Source organism: Agelaius tricolor, unplaced genomic scaffold (assembly GCF_023055355.1).
Source record: "Agelaius tricolor isolate 1412-34295 unplaced genomic scaffold, bAgeTri1.0.p SCAF_4, whole genome shotgun sequence".
Lineage (NCBI taxonomy): Eukaryota > Metazoa > Chordata > Aves > Passeriformes > Icteridae > Agelaius > Agelaius tricolor.
Genome location: NW_027269264.1, coordinates 15,088,715 through 15,107,868, shown reverse-complemented (window position 1 = coordinate 15,107,868; position 19,154 = coordinate 15,088,715). Strand labels below are relative to the sequence as shown.

Below are 19,154 nucleotides of genomic sequence, written 5' to 3'. Positions count from 1 at the left end.
GTGTTTGACATGGCCTTTTTTTCTTGTAGGTTTTTGTAAATTTTGCTAAGGACCAAAGTGATGACGACCATACTAAGGACCTGTCATTGCACAAAAACCAGACTGTGGTAGACATTGCAATCCTTAACTCCTTCCTGCAAGATGAGAAGGTAAAAGAAAGTTGTGTGTGAGCCAATTTTGTCAAAGAGATGATGAGCAGAATGCAAACTTCCTTTTCCTGGGATAGGATACTCCCAAAGAAGCTAGAGGAAAAGCAACTGGACACTCTACTGATAACCATTCAATGCAATGCAATTCAATGCAATGAAAACAATTCCTTTACAGGGGCAGTGCCTCATGGAGTCGTCTTGTACTGTTCTCCAGTGAAAGACTTGAACTTAGCTCATTACAGTATAACTCTGAAGCTGTGGTAAAGCACCCATGAGATGCTGTGGGCTTTCAAGTATACTGTATCTTGTTATGTACAGTATGTTTTTATTAGGGTTGCTAAAATAATTCATTGAGAAATCATGGCCAGTGGTTATTTACAGATATGTAGGACATGTATGTTTTAGTCTTTAGAACATTCATGTCAGGAGTGGGAATGTGCTGGTGCTATATCCATTGCTGGCAATGAATGCACCAAAACAGTCCATGGCAAGAAAAGTCACCACCAGTGTTGTAGCCCTAGGTTGTAAAAACTTACAAGCTGGCTTTCTCTAGCCTGGTGTAGGTCAGTGGTGACAAAGCTGAGGCCACAAAGCAGTACTGTGCAGGTGGGGTGGCAAGAGACAGGCCATCATAACCACACATCTTCATGAGCAAGTGACAATACACAGAACTGTGAACCCTCCAAATGCATGATTGTCCCACCAGCATCACAATCAACAACATACTCTGACTAGGTGTTTGTGCAGTTAAGTACTTTCCTGCTCCTCTGAGGTACTGTGGCAGCTGCATGAACATCTAGTAGAAAAAAGTGGGTGAGAAGCAGACATAGGGTTTGGACCACAGCAGCAAACTCAGTAGTTGTACAAGCTGCTAATGCCAAGAGCAAATTCTAAATCATGAGCTGTCACTCAGATTTGTAATATCTGCTCTTTAACCCCTGCTTTGCACCAGAAAGGTACCCAACATCTGGAATTACTGCTTAGCACAAGCATGTTGCTGTTTCTGGCTTTGCCAGATAAGACTAGAAATGAGATGTAGATTTTTTTTTTTTAACAGTATTATTTATGACTTTAAATAGGTAGAATAGGTAGGTAGCATAATTAGGGATTGGAAATGCTTTCAGTTGATCATTGTAGCCATGGTATTTCTTTACATTATGCCTGTAATGCTATGCTCTCTTTCTGTCCATGTGGTGGATAGCTGCATTCATGATCTGACCATGTTCCAGATTCTAGCAATCAGCTGCTATCTGCAAACAACTGCAAGTTGTTCACCTAAAACTTTCCTGTTTGGAAACTGGTATAACATTAATGTGTAAGTTTCTGCTTCTGTTGTGCAGTGTAGTTTCAGTCATTAGGTGATCCCTAACTGGAGTATAATACATTCTTATTATACATGTGACAAAAAACTGTTTCAGTAAAAAATCCCCCTGAAAAACAAGAAAGTCCAAGATAATAGTGCTACAGTTCATCAGTCAAGTTTTTCAAGTTTTACAAAGCCAGACTAATATTAGAGGGGAAATTATATAGTAAGAACAACCAATTCTTGTTCACTTTGTACAATGGTCATGGGAGAGTATGCTTTTTAGGCCCCTCTGTGTTGCTTTTACATTTGAAAATTGGTTCAGTAATGTGGTTTGAACACAAGTGCAGTTCCTGAGCTGTTCCTGTATCCCATACCTCTGCCTTAAAAGCCCACAGAGGTTCTGCACTAGTTTTGATGCTACTCCATGAATCAGTCATGGACCATTTTCTTCTGTGAATGACCATAGCAGCCCAGCAAATACTGAAAAGGCTGGCATGAGCTTGAAGAAGATTAATTACATATTTCCAAATATACTTGGTAACACTGACCAACTCAACATTTTTAAAACACAGTTAAACTAAGTTCCTTGTCCCTCTGTGTCCTGCCCTGAGGTAAAGTAAGAGCTTAGTACAGGCTCTGCTGAAGTGCCTTTTCATACTTTTTTTTAATCTGTATAATTCATTGTGAAGGGGATTGAGAAAAGGAGTGTAAAGGGGATTGGCATACCTCACTGAAAACATACTTTGTTATTACTTTTATGACATCATCACTCTATGGGGATGAGTTACAGGGTGATGAATACACCAGACTTCCAGGTGCAGAAACAGCAGAGCTACAGCCATGACTACTCCAGAACAGGCTGCAAGTATGTTGCCACATCATTTAAACTAGTAGTGTGTCTTGGAGGCTTGCCACTGCTAAAAGTCGCTATTACAAATCAGCATTACGTCACTGAAGTGAAGGGCTAACGTTTTGCACTGCACCAAACTAGTGCATGTAGAGCTGGAACGAGTTCTAGGAGGATTCAGATTTGCTCCTGAAAGGGCTGTGGTTTGCTCTTGGTAACTGCTTATTCAAATTACTCATGTATCAGGAAACAACAGTTACATGGTAATACACTTTCCTTAGCCCACCAGAAAGATTCTTGGTTTGTATTGCCCCATGACTGTCATGCTTACAGGGTCTGCTATCTGTGACAAAATATTGCAGTAAATGTGGATATTAATCAAACTACTTCCCAGCTCTGATCTGCATTGTTTTTACTGAACAGACAGCATAATGCAACACTGGCATGAAGATTGGTCATGGAATATGTTCAGACAGCCACTAATTTTCACTTAAGTATGTGTTGGGGAAAAATCACTCTGGAGTCATACAAATTATGTGAACCACTTCTGATAATGAAACTACACTGAGGTGTTAACTTATTTTAAACTTCAGTACTATTGACATGTTGCATCCCTCTTTGTAGTACATTTGTATTTCAGTAAGGAGTTGTTGTATTTTCCCCATGGTTAAACAACCACTGTTGTGCTTATTTTTCCCTCCTGAATTATAGTTGATCCTTTGTTCCAAGCACTTTATGCTATCTGTAATGGGATCTATTTTTGCACTGGAATATCTGTTAACTTTGCAAAAATCTAGAGAGATTTCACAACTGAAATTTCTAAGTTAAATCCTTAAATGGACGTTTTCATTAAAAGCAAAAAAAAAGTATATATATTTGTATTTGCTAATATCTGTTATGTGAAGTATTAAAAGGCACTCTAATTGCCTTGTATTAAGTAAAAAATAAAGCTGTTATAGCACCATTGTTTTTCACAAGTGTAATTTTTGCATTTGCTATTTCTAGGAGCACTGCTAGGAGCTTTTAGTTTTGCCTGGTTTTTTGTTCTTAACTTTGATGCATGAGATTTCAGTAGCTCTAGAAACAAGTATGGAGTAGATATACTGTTTTCAGGTAAATGAGGAGATGCAAGATATTAAGGTAAGTGCTACATTAAACTTAAAGTTAGTAAATGAAGAGGTCTCTAGCAAGTGATTGGTTAACTGTCGAATCCAACTACAAAGCATAACAAACTTCTATGTTTAAATCCCAACTCAAGTACCTGCCTCTGAATTTTTATTACAGATATGCGAGTTGGTGATTGCTCCTCCTTGCTAAAAACACCCTATACACTCATTTGATTTTGAACAGCAGTTTACAAATGAAAGCAGAATAACGGTGTGATTGCTTAAGGATAAACTGATACTAAAATGTTGTCTGCTACTGCCTATAGTATCACCATCAACCAAGTTCCAGTATCTAACCAATTCCTGAAGTTCCAGTATCTAACCAATTCCTGAAGTTACACTCATCAGAAAAATTCTTCCTGATTATAAGAAGTTAATTAGAATTTCACAGAATCACAGAATATGCTGTGATTTGGAAGAGACCCTAAAGGATCACCAGGTCCCATTCCTGTCCCTGCACAACATTATCCACAAGAATCACACCATATGCTTAGGAGAATTGTCCAAACACTTCCTGATCTCTGTCAGGCTTGGTGCTGTGATCTCTTCTGTGGAGAGCCTGTTACAGTGCCCAGCCACCCTCTGGGTGAAGAATCCTTTTCTAATACCCAGCCTGAACCTCTCCTGACACAATTTCAGGCCATTCTCTGAGGTCCTGTCACTGGGTGACAGAGAGACAAAATCAGTGCCTGCTCCTCCTCTTCCCCTCAGGAGGAAGTTGTAACTGCAGTGGGTCTCTCCTCAGTCTCTCCCAGGCTGAACCAACACAGGGACCTCAGGTGCTCCTCATTCAGCTTTCCCTCAGGGTCCTTCACCATCTTTGTTGCCCCTCTCTAATGGCTTCATATCTTTTTTACATTGTAATGATGCCTTATGAAAAATAAAAAAGCTAAAATCCTATATCTGTAAGCCTGCAATTCTTTAGTGTATAAACTCCACATAGAGTATTAGCTACTGTTTTCCCATTTTGGTCAGACAAAACAATTCCTCTTCAGGCCCAGAATCAAGGACACCTTACTTTCTCAGGCCTTAAGAAATGTTAACAAAAGTGAGTTGTGGGGAGCAAACTTGGGGTAAATTACTTCATTACCTAGAGCTGTAATTGGAAGATTGAGCCCCAGTCTGCAAATGGACCAAACTTACAAAAGTATGAAAGCTGATGACCCATTGTCCATTTCTGGGTGTAGCCCCTGGGGGCAGGGGGGGTGGCTTCATCTGCCTGAAATGTATCTTGAAGGCCCTTCAATAAACACAACTGTTTGTTGTTCTCCTTCATTTTGTCTGGCCTCTGTTTTTGGGTGAGGCATCAAAAGGCATCAGTGGCACCCAAACCTGTCCCCAGCACTGAAGGTGAGGCTGCCCCAGCGCAGAGCAGAGTGGCACAATCCCCTCTCTTGCCTGGCTGTGATGCTGTGCCTGATGCACCCCAGGACACAGTTGCCCCTCCTGGCTGCCAGGGCACTGCTGACTTGTGTTCAACTTGCCACAGACCAGGACCCCCAGGGCCCATTCCTGCCACTTTCTAACATCTTTTCCTCCAGCCTGTCTGTACAGCCAGAGTTGCCCTGCCCCAGGTGCAGAATCTGGCACTTTGAACTTCATGTGGTTGATGATTGCCTAGGCCTCTTAATTTCCTGTGTTTTCTGTTTTGACCTAGTGTCCAGCTGGCACCTCAGGATAAAGCACACCTCTAACATCTTGAATGTTCTCTACTCTCAGTGCTGATGTTACAGAAAATAGTTTTAATTAAAAAAAAGAAAAACAACAAACCAAACAAAAAGCCCCAGTGAAACAATTCTTGCATTAAAAAAAAAAAAAAAAAGTCTTTTTAATTCTCTCTCCCCATTTTTCAGCCCATATATTTCAGTTAAAAAAAAAAATCTTCCTTTGAAAGAACTCTTGTAAGGGAATGTTCTGGACAATATACTGGTTCATCAGCTCTAGGTACCTTCAAGGTTGATTTGTAAAATGTAAGACAGGGGTCTCTGAAGTATAGTTTGTTCCACCCTGAGAATACTAAACATGGCTTTGTTGGAGGGAACAGTGTATGAGGACATGGATATAGCAGCTGGGACCTGTTACACTCCCTTAACTACAGCAGCCACATCCCATGTTCCTACCTGGGACACAAGCATAATGGCCCAGAGCTTGTTTTAGTGCTTTCTTTGAGATCTTAATGAACTTTAAAGCAGAAATAATCATTAGGCAACCTGCACTAAGATACTTCAGTTCTCAATTGCTCACTGCAGATCCATGATTAACATGTAGAAAATCCTCCCAAGTGCTCTGCAATTTATAGTCAATACCTATAAATTGCAGAAGAGGGTGCTCTGTACCACTGTATACAAAATAGAAGTTTGACTTCTTAGCCCATGTGCCCTCTGCCCTACTGCTATTCACTCTTACCAACTTACTCATTCTAAAGCAATTTGTTGTTGACCGAAAGAGAAGACCTGCAAAATGAATACTGTACTTGGAAAATGAGAGTTATAATTTCATAGTTAAAAAGAGTAAGAACTTGAGCCACAAACACTAAGAATTAATGCTTTATGCTCATTTATTTAGCTTTCAACAGTCTGACAAAAAGTATTTCAAAGAATGACAGTACATGTAAATCAGTTGAGTCTGATGACACAATTGAACAAGAAGGGCTAATCACCTATAGCACCTTAAACAAATAATAAAATATCCAAGCCAAAACTTGTATGGATAACTCACAGTTTTGAGGCAGTGTTTGATGAACAAAAAAAGAAAAGGCTGAAATGAGCCATAACAAGTTATTATGTAAAAAGTCTCATGGCAGAACTCATTAGGATACACTACCTAATCAGCCCCACTGTTGCATTTAAGTGCAATTCCAGCAACACTGATGTTGTACATTGCTCAGAATTAATATAAAGTACGCCAGTGAGAAGTGATTAAAACATAATTTGGTAAGATACATGTGGGAGCTTTCCTTCTTAAAACTGTATGGCATAACTAAGATGTGATAATTAAGAGGCATCAAAGTATGTTATAAAAATTATACCATCCCTGGCTGGAATGCTGCACAAGAGCACTTAACTTTCTCAGTTTGGTAAGTGATCTAGCTATGCAAAACATGAAGAATTTAAGGATTAAAATAGAAGGTTGGTAACGCATGGTTTATGTCATGATATGGCTCAAGTTGTTTGTCCTGGAGAGGTAGGAACATCACCATAAACTCTGACAATTGGTGTCAGAGTGCTGATTTACACTGCCAGTGGATCAGCATTTTGCATCCATTTTTTGTCATCTGAAGAACAGCTCAGCTCATGAGGGTATGGGGGTCCATGTCACTTGCTGACAGCACTTCCATCTTGTCTCTTCTGCCATAAGTTACATCCTTTAGAAGAAGGTTACTTCAGCGGTGAGCATTGCAGAGGAATCAGAAGCACATTTTTCTGGGACTCCAAGAATCTGACACTGTCGCGCACTAAAATTAAATACACGTTTAATTAAGACAGTATTCCAATGAAAGGTAATCCTTTTCTCAGCATGCATGCAGGTAACACACGTGAGTTCTCTAGATTCATCATGTCTTACCAGCTGCCACAACTCTGGCATCTTCATGGGCACTGTGTCTTCCTGCTGCCCGCTGATCTGGGCTCTCGTTCCACCATAATACATGGACTGAGAAAGTACAAATAAACTCAGCTGAGCACTACTATGCTGCAATACAACATGTACTCTAAGTCCTAGCAATCTGCCTTCATCTGTTACAGGCCTTGCCGCTATCAGAAACAATTCTCCAGGCATGCCAGTGGTGGGATGATCTTTCACTGAGCCATTGCATGGTTTAACTTTAATATCAGAGAGTCTTTTAACATCTGACAGTATTTTAAGATCGGGGCAACTGGCTTAAGTCTGTAACCCAATACACAACGCTGAGTTCAAGGACTGTTTACAGGACTTCAGTGATCCACACCAACATTTTCAGCAAGCTGGCCAATCCTGATCCAGGATGGTAGTTTGCCTCTCTCCTCTGCCCCCTCCTATGCCAAAGCCTGTATCAGGAATTGATGAGTACCTGTGTTAAGTAATCCATATTCTGTGTGGAAAACACCGATCAGCTTGGTATATCCTGTGTTGATGTGAGCATTGATTGCAGCACGAAATGCTTCACCCCACAATGCTGGCCCACCAGGCTTCATCTGGAAAGTAACCCATTCATACACACCTAGAAGAAAAGGCAAACACTACCACAAGGAAGGAAATACAAATTAATACAGCAGATCTTGAACCATGTCTCATGGCCACGGTGTATTTGCTGTGAGACCAGTATAACGTTTCACTATCATTTGGGGACAACAGGAAACTGCCACTTCCTCCCAACATGCACAAGAACTCACGCCTTCCAGAGGCTCACAAGCTCACTAATAGCAGTTAGTTCAAGTGTCAGTCTAAGTACCAGGGCCCTGAAGAACAGGTGGCTTCCCACAAAGCCCAACTTTGCAATTTTCAAAGCTGCATGGAGACTTTGGGATATTCAGACTACTTTGCAGGTACCACAAGTGCTCATACTTGTTAGAGGAATTTGGGTGTCTGCTTGAGCAATGCTTGGTGTCTTTTCTAAGACTGGAGATGTTTTCTGGCATTGAAGTGGTTTATGACATTACAAACTCCTTTGACTTCTGGCAGTTGATCACAGCATAACCAAAAAGAGCATAACCAAAAGAGCAGGACTAGTTTAGCACCTCTGCTGTGCCAAGCATCTCCTTTATTTGTAGAGAAATGGAGTAATTCACCAAAAAACTTCCAGTCCTGCTAAAAGTTACTTGTCTTCTTTCTGTTCAGGTCACAATTGTTGACACAGTAATAGAAAGCCAGCCACTTGCTACTTGGCAGTGTCTGGTGTCACTCTCTAGCAACAGGCTGGAGATAAACTATAACAGTGTTTCAAGTTGTCTCTCCAGATTTTAGAGAAAACTGTTTCAAATTCAACAGCAGCAGCATAAAATTCCAAATCCTGAATAAAGGAAATAAAGAACAAAGATTACTGTAGTTATACATGTGCTGAGGGCTGAAGCAAGGTCTGCTCCCTGTCACTTCATGCAGGAAAGCCTGCCAGTATTCATGAATTGGGGAACAGGCAATAGTACTAACATCAAATTTGCTACAGAGAGAATTAAAGTACAAAGAGACATGACTTCTACACCTAACCTGTGACTGTTACAAAAAGGGGCATAAGGAAGAACTGCAGAACCACAGCTCAGTCAGTCTCACCTCTATACCTGGCAAAATCAAGGAGCAGATCCTTGTTTGACTTTCATGTATCTTTAAAGAAGTAGGGAATTTTTTAAACTTTATGTGAAAGCAGCAGTATCATCAAAGCAAATTCATAAGAGAAAAATCTCTGTGAAAGAGAACAATAGTTATCCAGGAAATGCCCTCTCACTGATGGACCGACAAAGGAAGTCTGGGATGGCTGCTCTGACCACTACTATGGCACTGCCATTTTGCATATTCGATTAGCAAGTTACCATCCTGATCATTAACAACCTTGATGATCAGTGCTCTAGTCAGCTATTGATGTATGTTAGTGTAAAATCCTTCCAAAAAACAGTCCCCCATTGTGTTATGTCACCTTTTCCACATGGGTGCACGTACATGCATTTGTTACGTAAAGGGTCATAAAACTGTGCAATACCTGGTTTAAACTTTAAGCCATTTTTTGTTAGTGTTGGTAGCTTTAATCAGCAAAAGAAAAGATAAGCTCACCCCCTTCCTTTGAAGGCTTCCCGAGCTGACACCAGGGCACCAGATAAGCAACCTCATTGTGCTGCTTCTCTACCAAGGGGAGAGCTGCAGAGATGAACTTTCCCTGCCAGTCTTTGTCATTTGCTAGTGCCTGCCGGACTGCTGTTCTGTGGGCAAAATTATCTGTAAGGAAGGAAAAAAAAACCATGAAAAAATGCATATGATATCACATCAGACTCAATCAAAATGTATAATGGCAAGAAGGCAAACTACACTTAACTAATTTTGAAACTGGTATTTTTAGACATCATATTAGCTCAAAGCAGATGTGGTAAGTTTCCTTTAAATTCTGCAAAACTTCCTTTAAAATCTGCTTTAGCTCTCAGATTAAAACGGATTCAAGCCAAATGGAATTTTCCCAGAAAGTTTACAGAAGAGTTAAAATAAGTTAAGCAAGTTTACTGTTTAAAAAGATTTACACATAGCAATTGCAGGCACTACTGGATGTGGCAACAGTTACCAAGGAAAAGATTTGGAGAAAGCACAGTGGATATGGAAATGAAGTGGAAAAAAATCAGGAGAAGTAATAGTCTATCAAGAAAAAAATTATTAAATGTGCTTTGGCTTATATAAAGTGACATTAAAAGTGTAGAATTAATGTTTGTGTGTTCAGTTACATAAAAAGATTTTAAATGCCCAAAAGCTAAACCATTTCTTCTTTTTTTTTTTCTTTTTCTTAATGGAAAACAAATCCACTTAAGTAAGAGTGTGAATTTCAACTGCTTAGGCTGCAGTGGCATCTTTAAGCAATTATGCAAACAGCCCCTAATATTACAAAAGAAAAATCCAGCGTATGAGGACGGGAAGAACTTTGAGAAATACCAGTATCTTGGGACTAAGAGGTAAATATAGAAATTATGTAAGCAGGGATCTGATGAATCAAGGAGGAAGGATGTTGTAAACTTTGTTCATTTCTCAGATCATAGTGTGGTCTCAGGGTGGGGGGAGGAACCACCACAATTAGACTGTAAAACAGTCCAAACAGTTTCCTAACCTTCTGTTAGGAAACAAAAGGTATAGGTTTTCTCTTAGTTTTGCATTTTAAAGGTTTCCCATAGATTTTTTTTTTTAAGATAGTCACACTAGCCAAGAATAAAATGTTCTGAGAAGCAGGACAATTTATAAATGCAAGTGAACTCAAAATATTGACAAATGAATGGTCCTCTCTTGAAGGAGAAGAAAGATATGACTGCCCAGGTCATGAAAAATGTTAAGGTACTCAATGTTCTTTTTTGCCTTGGTCTGCACTGGCAAGTGCTCCAGCCAGACCATGCAAGTCACAGAAGGCAAAGGCAGGGGCTGTGAGAATGAAGAACCACCTGCTGTAGGAAAAATCCAGATCTGAGACCATACCAGGAATGTAAAGGTGCACAAATCAACAGAACTTAATGGGATACATTCATGGGTCCTGAGGAAATTGTCAGAGGAAGTGGCTAAGCCACAATTCATTGTATTTGACAGGTTGTGGCAGCCCATTTTTAAAAAGGAACATAAGAAGAACTGTAGAACTACAACTTGGTCAGTCTCACCTCTGTGCATGGCAAGATCAAGGCGCAGATCCTTATGGAAACTATGCCAAGTCTCATGGAAGGCCGTGAGGTGATTGGTGACAGCCAACATGGCTTCACTAAAGGCAAATTGTACCTGACTCATTTTGGCCTTCTGTGATGGAGTTACAGCTTTGGTGGATGAAGGAAGAAGGACTGACATCAGAGGAGGTGACAAAGGTGATCCAAGTGCTCAAGCACCTCTCCTGTGAAGAAAGGCTGGAAGAGTTTGGGCTATTCAGCCTGAAGAAGAGAAGGCTCCAGGAAGACCTTACAGCAGCATTCCAGCACTTAAAGGGAGCCTATAAGAGAGCTGAGGCACTTTTTATGAGGGCATGTAGTGACAGGACAAGAGGAAATGGCTTTAAACTGACAAAGGGTAGACTTAGAATCACAGGATGGTTTGGATTGGAAGGAACCTCTAAACATCACCTAGTTTCAAGCCCCTGGCCACGTGAGGGGACACCAGCCACACAGAGCTCCATCCAGCCTGGCCTTAAATACCTTCTAGGATGGAGAAATGTTTAGATTAGATATAATGAATAAATTCTTTACTGTGAGAATGCTGAGGCACTGGAGCAGATTGCTCAGAGAAGCAGTGGATGCCCTATCCCTGGAAGTGTTAGAGGTCAGGCTGGATGTGGCCCTGAGCAACATGGCTGAGAGGAACCAAACAATTCTCTGATTCCAGGATTCTTCCCTCCAAAACAAAAGGGGTGATCCTTTAATCTAAACAGTGTGGCCACACAGGACTTCAATTAGCACATTGTATCAATGTGTAGATGCAACTGGACTGCAGCAGGTGCTCAAGGGGAATTATACACAAGTATCACTTGTGTATTTGGGGAATTAACACAAGTATCCCTTCCCTTGGGCTCCACAAAAAGCACAGCCAGCACACCTAGTTTTTAGCATAATAGCAGCTTTTTTGGCTTACCTGTACCTTCCATGTCAGCACCAACTCCAACAAGAAAAAAAGTTCATCATACTGTAAAAACTGTATTGCTAGCAAAGTTAAAGTTGCAATAAAAACATTCTGCATGCCTCAGAAGTCAGACCTGGTGGAGTGGCTTCCTACCTCAGGACAGGCCCACTGCACAAGGAGTTTAAGCATGCAAACTGCATGCTCATTTTTTTAATGGGAGTGACTGGTACTCTGAGCTAAAATACAAGAACTATTATACATGCATAAAAACACACACAGACTGCATATGCATGCGTATTTCCTTTTCTCCATTAGCTTTGAAAGTTTCAAGACATTTGTGGAACTGACACTAAGTTAAAAATATTTACCATGAATGAAACACTCCGCCACAGTTCCTCTATTAGACCTGTTTTGAACAGAGACTGCTGTTCAAGAACATCTGTAACTTTCTCATCCCAACACGTCAAAGTTGTCCTGACAAGCTCTGGCGTGTTCCTGTCACTAGTCAGTACAGGAGCAATGTTTTGGGGGCACCTCCTTACACTGAGAGCAACAAAGAAAAGGCAGGTAAGCATTCCCCTCACCTTCTTGCCGAGGAGACAGGGGACACAGAGGGAGCAGAGTGGCGCGAAGGGATGCTGACCGTACCGTACTTCCAAATGTGCAGCACCTTGTTCATGGCTCCCAGCTCCGAGTACCAGAACCCCACCAGCTCTGAGTGGGCAGTGCGAAAGTGAAAGTACTTGCTGACCATTTCCAAAAACTCCTTCATCTTCGCTGGCTTAATATCATATGTGCGAATTTCGTAGAAAATGCCATTATTCTGTCTGGGCCCTGTAGCAAGGCGTACCTGAAAGAAAATAGTAAGAAAAAATAGTAAAAATAATTCTCAAGCCAGAAAGTTGTATTCTGTCTAATTTTTTTTAAATTAGCGCAATACTACAGAAGGATCTGTTACTGCAGGTTGGGAGAGGGGTACTTACTTCATGACATCCACTACAAAAGAAGTACCTTTTCAGACTTTGGAAGTAGCTCCAATGTGGATTATTTGCTGCCACTCCTTTTGGCAATGCAACAGACTGTAATGTGTCTTTCTTTTGATGCACTCAACTGTTTAATTATTAGCTCATAACAAAGCAGAATTCTCCTTTTCTCAACCTCTTCCTCAGCAACTCAGCAGCAAGATGCATTTGGCTAAACACATTATTCAAAAGCAAGGCTGCTGAGATGCCACCAAAGAGGAAGCAACACCAACACCTGTCTGTGGTGCACTTACCCAACCAACTCACACTACTGCACTGTGTTTTTCCACTGACAACCACATACCAGCACTGGCAAATTACATATTATTGGCAAATGAAAGAAGAAGATACCAACACTTAAGAAAGAGTGACTTGTTCCAACAAAAGATTGCTTAAGTTCACATCCTAGCCTTTTATTGGCTGCTTCCCAAAGCCTGATCAAGAACAGTTTTTCTGTTCATATTAGATAAAACCCTTTGGGAGTCCCAGACTAAGTTACTATTGCAGTTGCCTCAATAACCTGGAAGATGCTACTCACCTCTCAAATAAAACATGAAAAATTAGGGCCAAAACACAGCTTTGGCCTTAGCCCATGTTTGCACAGAGGCAGTGACAGGATGGATTTTGGACATGTCCTATTTCACGTGAATCTGCAGCATGCAACTCAAGCCACAGAACAGAATTGTTTATGTTTAGAAATTACTTTAAGATCATCCTATCCACTGTGAATCCAGATGTGCCACATCCACCACTAAACCATATCTATATCCTCAAATGACAAATCTACCTGTTTTCAAACACTTCCAGGGGTGGTGACTCCATCACTCCTCTGTTTCAGTGCTTTACAACCCTTTCAGTGAATAAATTTCTCCTAATATCCAATCTACACCTCTCCTGGTTTAGGCAATTTGAGGCTGCTTCCTCTTATTCTGTCACTTGTTATGTGGGAGAAGAGCCTGACCCCCCCAGCTGCCTGCACTTCCAGGTCGCTGAATACAGAAGGTGAAAAACAAAGGCTTTGTTCCTCAATGGCCCTTTGCAGTATGACACATCCAGTACTGGCTTCCATGAGTCACAGCTCCTTGGGGCTATCATAAACCTTTGCAGGATTCTGATTGAGTATGGAGCCTGCAGGAGCGACCCATTCCACACTGGATTTCTGTGGCAAATGAGAGGCCCTGAAGGTTTCTCCTGCTTAGACAGACATTGGGATACTGCAGGACCACTTCTGTGCCAGAGAAGGGCAATGGAGCTGGTGAAGGGTCTAGAGTACAGGCCCTATGAGGAGGAGCTGAGGGAACCGGGGCTGTTTAGCCTGGTGAAAAGAGGCTCAGGGGTGACCTTATCACTCTCTACAACTCCCTGACAGGAGGCTATAACCAGCTGGGGGTCGGCATCTTCTTGAAGGCTGAGGACAGTGACAACGTAAGAGGGCATAGACTCAAGCGACAGCGGGAAAAGTTCAGATTGGGTATCAGGAAGAAATTCTTTACAGACGGGGTGATAGGACATCGGAATGGGTTGCCAAGGGACGTGGTGGAGTCGCCGTCTCCCGAGGTGTTTAAGGAAAGGCTGGACGTGACGCCTGGTGCCACGGTCTGGTTCACAGGGCGGTGCTGCTCGAGCAGAGAGCACAGTGGCCTGGACTCGCTGATTTCAGCAGTCTTTTCCCATCGAGTCGATCCCGTCACTCGGGGATGGATCCCAAAGGACACCACGCGACAGCGACAGGCCCCGCGCGGAGGGAATGGCCCCGCCCGCCCCCGCCGCTACCTGAGGGACGGCGCGCGGCAGGGCCTGGCGGGCGGCGGCGGCGAGCGGGCGGCGAAGCAGCGCCGGCAGCAGCATGGCGGGCACGGCCCGGACACGGACACACAGACACAGGCACAGGCACAGGCACAGGCACAGGCACAGGCACAGGCACCGCCTGCCGTGGGGGCGGCACGCGGGGCGGCACAGCCGCTGGGACCGCCCCTGCCACCGCCCGGCCCGCCGCCTGCGCACCGCGGCGCCGGTGGGCGGGCTGGGGGCGGGCGGAGCGGAAGGCATAGCTGTGGTGGTTTTCAGCTCAGATCGCTGCTCAGCTTCCCCCTGCCCCTCCCTTTCCCACATCGGTGGGATGCGGAGAGGAATCTAATTAAAACTTGTGTGTTAACATAAGAAGAGGTTAATAATTGAAACAATAACAACAACAAGCGCACCAGTGCAGTTGCTCACCCCCACTGCCTCAGCCAGACCCCCCGGCCGAAAGCAGATGATCCGCCCTCACAGGTTACTGCCCCCAGCTCGAATAGCCAGCATGACGTTCTGTGTGTGGGACATCCCTTTGGTCAGTTCGGGTCACCTGGCCCAGCCATGCTCCCTCCCACTGCCATCGGCGTGCCGCCTCCTTGGCGGAGCATGAGAGAGGGGGAAAAAAAATCCTTGACGTCGGATAAACACGACTTGGCAAAATACCAAGCCATCAGTATGTTATCAACAACATTCTTATTCCAAATCCAAAACACAGCCCTGTAATAGCTACTGAGGAAAAATTAACTGTACCTTAGCTGTAACTAGGGGCAACAGCTGAGAATTGTTCGTTTGAATTATCCGACACGGATGCCTGAAAAGTGCTCTCTGTGCCTCTGCCCATGCACCTGAACACAATAAAAAGTATCCTAGCTGCTTGAGGAGACCTGTTCCTCGCAGGCTGCCCTGGGGCAAATCACTCAGTAAAATCACCCACACCCCAGCTTGACCAAACTTCAAATTGATCACACTGATCCTCCTTTGTAGAATCAAACTTAAAATGGTGCAGATAAAAATCCTTCATCAGCAGTAGTCCTCCGTAAGAAAGTCGCATAGCAGTCTTCTGTGGCATTCTTTTGGGTGAAACCAGAGGTGCCAGCAGTGCACAGCAGCTGGAACTCCCACCTGGTTACGGCTCTGGGCCCAGTTGCATACTTCTTCCAACCTCACAGTTACCAAGGGATGAGATCTGTTGCCGAGCCTGTATCTTTGCAGGACCAAATATTGACTAAGATTAATATAAAGATAAAATTTCTTCTGTTATCAGTGCACTCTAAAGTTCTACCTTGGGAGACAAATCAGCTTCTAGCAAAGGATGCCTTATGGAAGACTACCTAAATTTACAAGTCATCTTTTATGATTCCTCTTAATAGGGGCAGCACATTCCTTCTTCTACACCAAATAATTGATTTTGAAGGTGTCTGCGTGGAATTAAATGTGATAAGAACAATTACAAATTCATGCCTATGGAGTTTTCATTCTTTTTCTCACAATGAACAAATTTTCATTTTGTTAAAGACAAATTCAGGAAGAAAGATTGTCTAAATTAAAATATGATTGAAAAAGTTGTTTTAACATACTAAAAGAGTATTGTGGAAAGAATGAAGCATCTACATTATGTATATGTTATATGTTATTTTGCAAGTGGTTGCATTTGTTACCATTTTTTGCAATATGGCATGAAATAAGTCTCAGAGTTTCTACAGTAGAATCACATAATCACAGAATGACATGAAGTGTGATTACTGACACAGTTTTTGCCACTTTAAAATTGGTTTAACAGGGAAGGGGTTTTTTTTCATTTAGGAAAAATTGTGTTTCAGCTGAAGACAAAGAATGAGATGGCAAATTCCAAAATATTTAAAGTTCTCCGTTGTTTATCTCATTGTATGGTTGAAGTGATGCTCTTCATAACCATGTTGTGGTGGAATATTCCTTCACATTTTTAAGAGATTTTATTTTTATTGTTTGAACATTTTCTGTGTTTGCTTTCTCGTCAGTAAAGTTCATGCAAGCCAGGATTTGAAGTGAGTAGTGATAAAAAGCAGGTTTTGTTCTTGCTAACTTGAGTAGCCAAGAAGAAGCTTTGGTTTTATATTTATTTTTGTGTAGCTGGGGAATAGAAAGGTGATAATGATTTTCGTAACTGAGCATAACAGTTCAAAACAGTGCAGAGTTAAAATGTACAAAACTGCAGTGGAATTCAATGAAGGTCTGAAATGATTCCCTGAAACAATGATTTTACACAACAAGCAAGTTTGAGAAAACTGCAGTCAAGGAAGTGACTAAGAGAAAATTTGTTGAGAAGACTGTTCTTTCAGCTCTGTGATTTTGCCTGGAATTTGGGTTTGCTATAGTTCCTGGTATTTTCTCATTCATATTCTTCTAGAAGTCTGTGGGTATCTCTGTCTTTCTATGTGGATGAAGAGAGATGATTGTAGCTCCTACTCCTGTCAGCCACTCAAAAGGCTGTCTACCAATACACAGAATGGTGAATGGGAACTATGCTTCACACACAGCTCACAGATGGCACTGAACATCTGGCAATGACAGTGTTAATCTTGTGGAAGAACTCATACTGAATAGTGTCCTGGTTTTGATGACATGTTTTTAGTTCAGTTGTGAATTCATGAATCATGTGCTATGTTCAATTTATGTAGCTGTGACTGACAGAGCTGCCCAAGTACAAGAGGTTTATTAAAAAAAATTTCTTTCTATTGGAAGCCAAAGCTCCATGGAGATAAAATGTAAGAAGATGATTTGTGCACGTTGTAATCCCTGCATGAAACATTTTCATCCATTCTCTTTTTCCCAGGGAACGGGAAACACTCTTAATCTCATCTGTATGTGTCTTACGAATGTGGGCAAGGTGTGGGAAGGGGTATACTCCATGTGAGATGGGGGTAATGGAAAAAAGGTACCAGAAGGTTCAATGCTTTCAAAAGCATCTTAAACGTCCTTTGTGATGTTTGCTTAAACGCAAAGTAACTCGAGTTTTGGAAAAGGAGGAAGCACAGTACCTGTTCCTTAGCTAGGGGGATGTTCCCATTTGCTTCCAGCAAATCACGGCTTCCAGTTTGCTATTGCATGAATGATAAAACAAGGACGTTTCCTTCTATTTCTCCATAAATCTTTCAGCTTGAATTCCTTTCTCAGAAAGGCAGTTTTCAAAAGTACAGGAGGGTATAATGCACCATGCCTTTTCTTTCAGTAGGAGTAGGGTTTCCATTACGTAGTGCTGTGCTGCTTGTAGGCTTGACAAAGGTGTCCAACAAGCTTGTTTAGGTTGTTCGACACAGGCTTTTTGCTGTTAGGTTTTCACAAATCTCTCATACTGAGTGCTTCCCTTCCTCTCTCTCAATCTCCTGCTTTGTGAGCAAGCAACAAGTGGTTTCCTGCTATGCACACAAGGCAACATTCCTGAATGTAATGCAGCCTCTTGGTATGTTCCCAGTAGGCCAGAACATGTAAATATCCTCTGGTTTCCATTCGCTCAGCTGTTCCATATGAAAATGTGGATAACAACTTAGCAAACTTGGTATTTTCTTCCCTGTCTTTCCTAGCCAGTATGCATTCTTCATCTCATTAAAACAATCTGTATTGTGTATAAATATTTATTGTGTAGAACTGATTAGAATGCCTGAAAGAACCAATGTCATCTTTGTGTTTAGCAGGGGTAAGAGTCACATTAGTGTTCTTTGTACCTAGGGCCTGGGGACATGGTTGAACCAGAGTCATATGCAGGTGCCCTACCAGGCAGCGACTGAGCACAGAAAAAATGGGTTCCATGTTTTTGCTTTGCTGGAGAAGACAGCAGGACAACAACGTACCACTTTGTCTCTCTGAGAAAGCAGGTCTTTGTTGTTCCCTCTGGATTTATCCACTCCACACCCTATGTGCTGAGATTTAACACATTCCCTGAGGGTGAATGGAGGGTGACATGGAGTCTCACATTCCCTGACATGGAGCCCATCAACTCTCTTGGCCTGGCTGAGAGACTGTCTTCCAGAGCTGCACAGCTGAAAGAAAAAGGCAGAGCAGGTGCTCATGGCTATGTGGAAGGGAATTAGCAAGCTGCTTCATACTGCCTGGGTTTTTTTTGAACACTTAAGTCTGATGTTTGTCATCACAACACTTTGTGTCAATGCTTATATCAAATCTTGGAGGAGATAAATTCTACTCTAGCAAAATGCTCTCTGCTCATCTTTTGAGTAGCCATAGCGCAAACCTGGTAGCAGGCTGCTATGTCCATTTGCATTATGCTCAAAAGAAAACATTCATATATGTTCCCTGTTCTTTTTTTAGAAGGCCTGTTTCTTACACACTTCATTAATGGATTTTTCCTTTCTTTTTATTTCCTGGGAAATCTGTAAAAGTTTAATGATTCCAGAAGAAGGACATGATTCCAGTTAAAGACAACACACACAGAGAAATCCTCCATTTGTTTTTGTACAAATGGTTTTATCTGAAACTTCTGAATTATATATATTAAACAACTCTTCCCTGTCAACAGGCCAAAAATATTACAATATTTAAAAATGGTATTAATTGTTTATGCTTATTATTTGACCACTCTAATGGCAGTTTTTCCTCTCAGAATATCTACTTGGTCTTTGTAAATGA

The 19,154-nt window shown here is 41.9% G+C and overlaps 2 protein-coding genes across 9 annotated transcripts in view; one reads left to right on the top strand and one right to left on the bottom strand.

The window, feature by feature from the left end:
* Positions 1 to 3,266, top strand: part of ABCA1 (ATP binding cassette subfamily A member 1) — a 102,252-nt gene extending 98,986 nt beyond the window's left edge. For all 7 annotated transcript variants that reach the window (XM_071424713.1, XM_071424712.1, XM_071424711.1 and 4 more), the window contains one exon: positions 30 to 3,266. In XM_071424713.1, coding sequence (XP_071280814.1) covers positions 30 to 170 — 141 coding nt within the window. In that variant the 3' untranslated portion in view covers positions 171 to 3,266. The remainder of the gene's footprint in view (positions 1 to 29) is intronic.
* Positions 3,267 to 6,007: 2,741 nt separating this feature from the next.
* The window catches only part of NIPSNAP3A (nipsnap homolog 3A), a 53,514-nt gene continuing 40,367 nt past the window's right edge, over positions 6,008 to 19,154 (bottom strand). The window contains exons 1-6 of one of the 2 annotated variants that reach the window (XM_071424709.1): positions 14,514 to 14,640; positions 12,367 to 12,568; positions 9,208 to 9,369; positions 7,517 to 7,666; positions 7,033 to 7,119; positions 6,008 to 6,922 (exon numbers count right to left, since the gene is read on the bottom strand). In XM_071424709.1, the coding sequence (XP_071280810.1) occupies positions 6,846 to 6,922; positions 7,033 to 7,119; positions 7,517 to 7,666; positions 9,208 to 9,369; positions 12,367 to 12,568; positions 14,514 to 14,588 (753 nt within the window). In that variant the 5' untranslated portion in view covers positions 14,589 to 14,640 and the 3' untranslated portion in view covers positions 6,008 to 6,845. Of the gene's footprint in view, positions 6,923 to 7,032; positions 7,120 to 7,516; positions 7,667 to 9,207; positions 9,370 to 12,366; positions 12,569 to 14,513; positions 14,641 to 19,154 lie in introns of those variants that run through there. The other variant, XM_071424707.1, reaches the window with a different exon arrangement.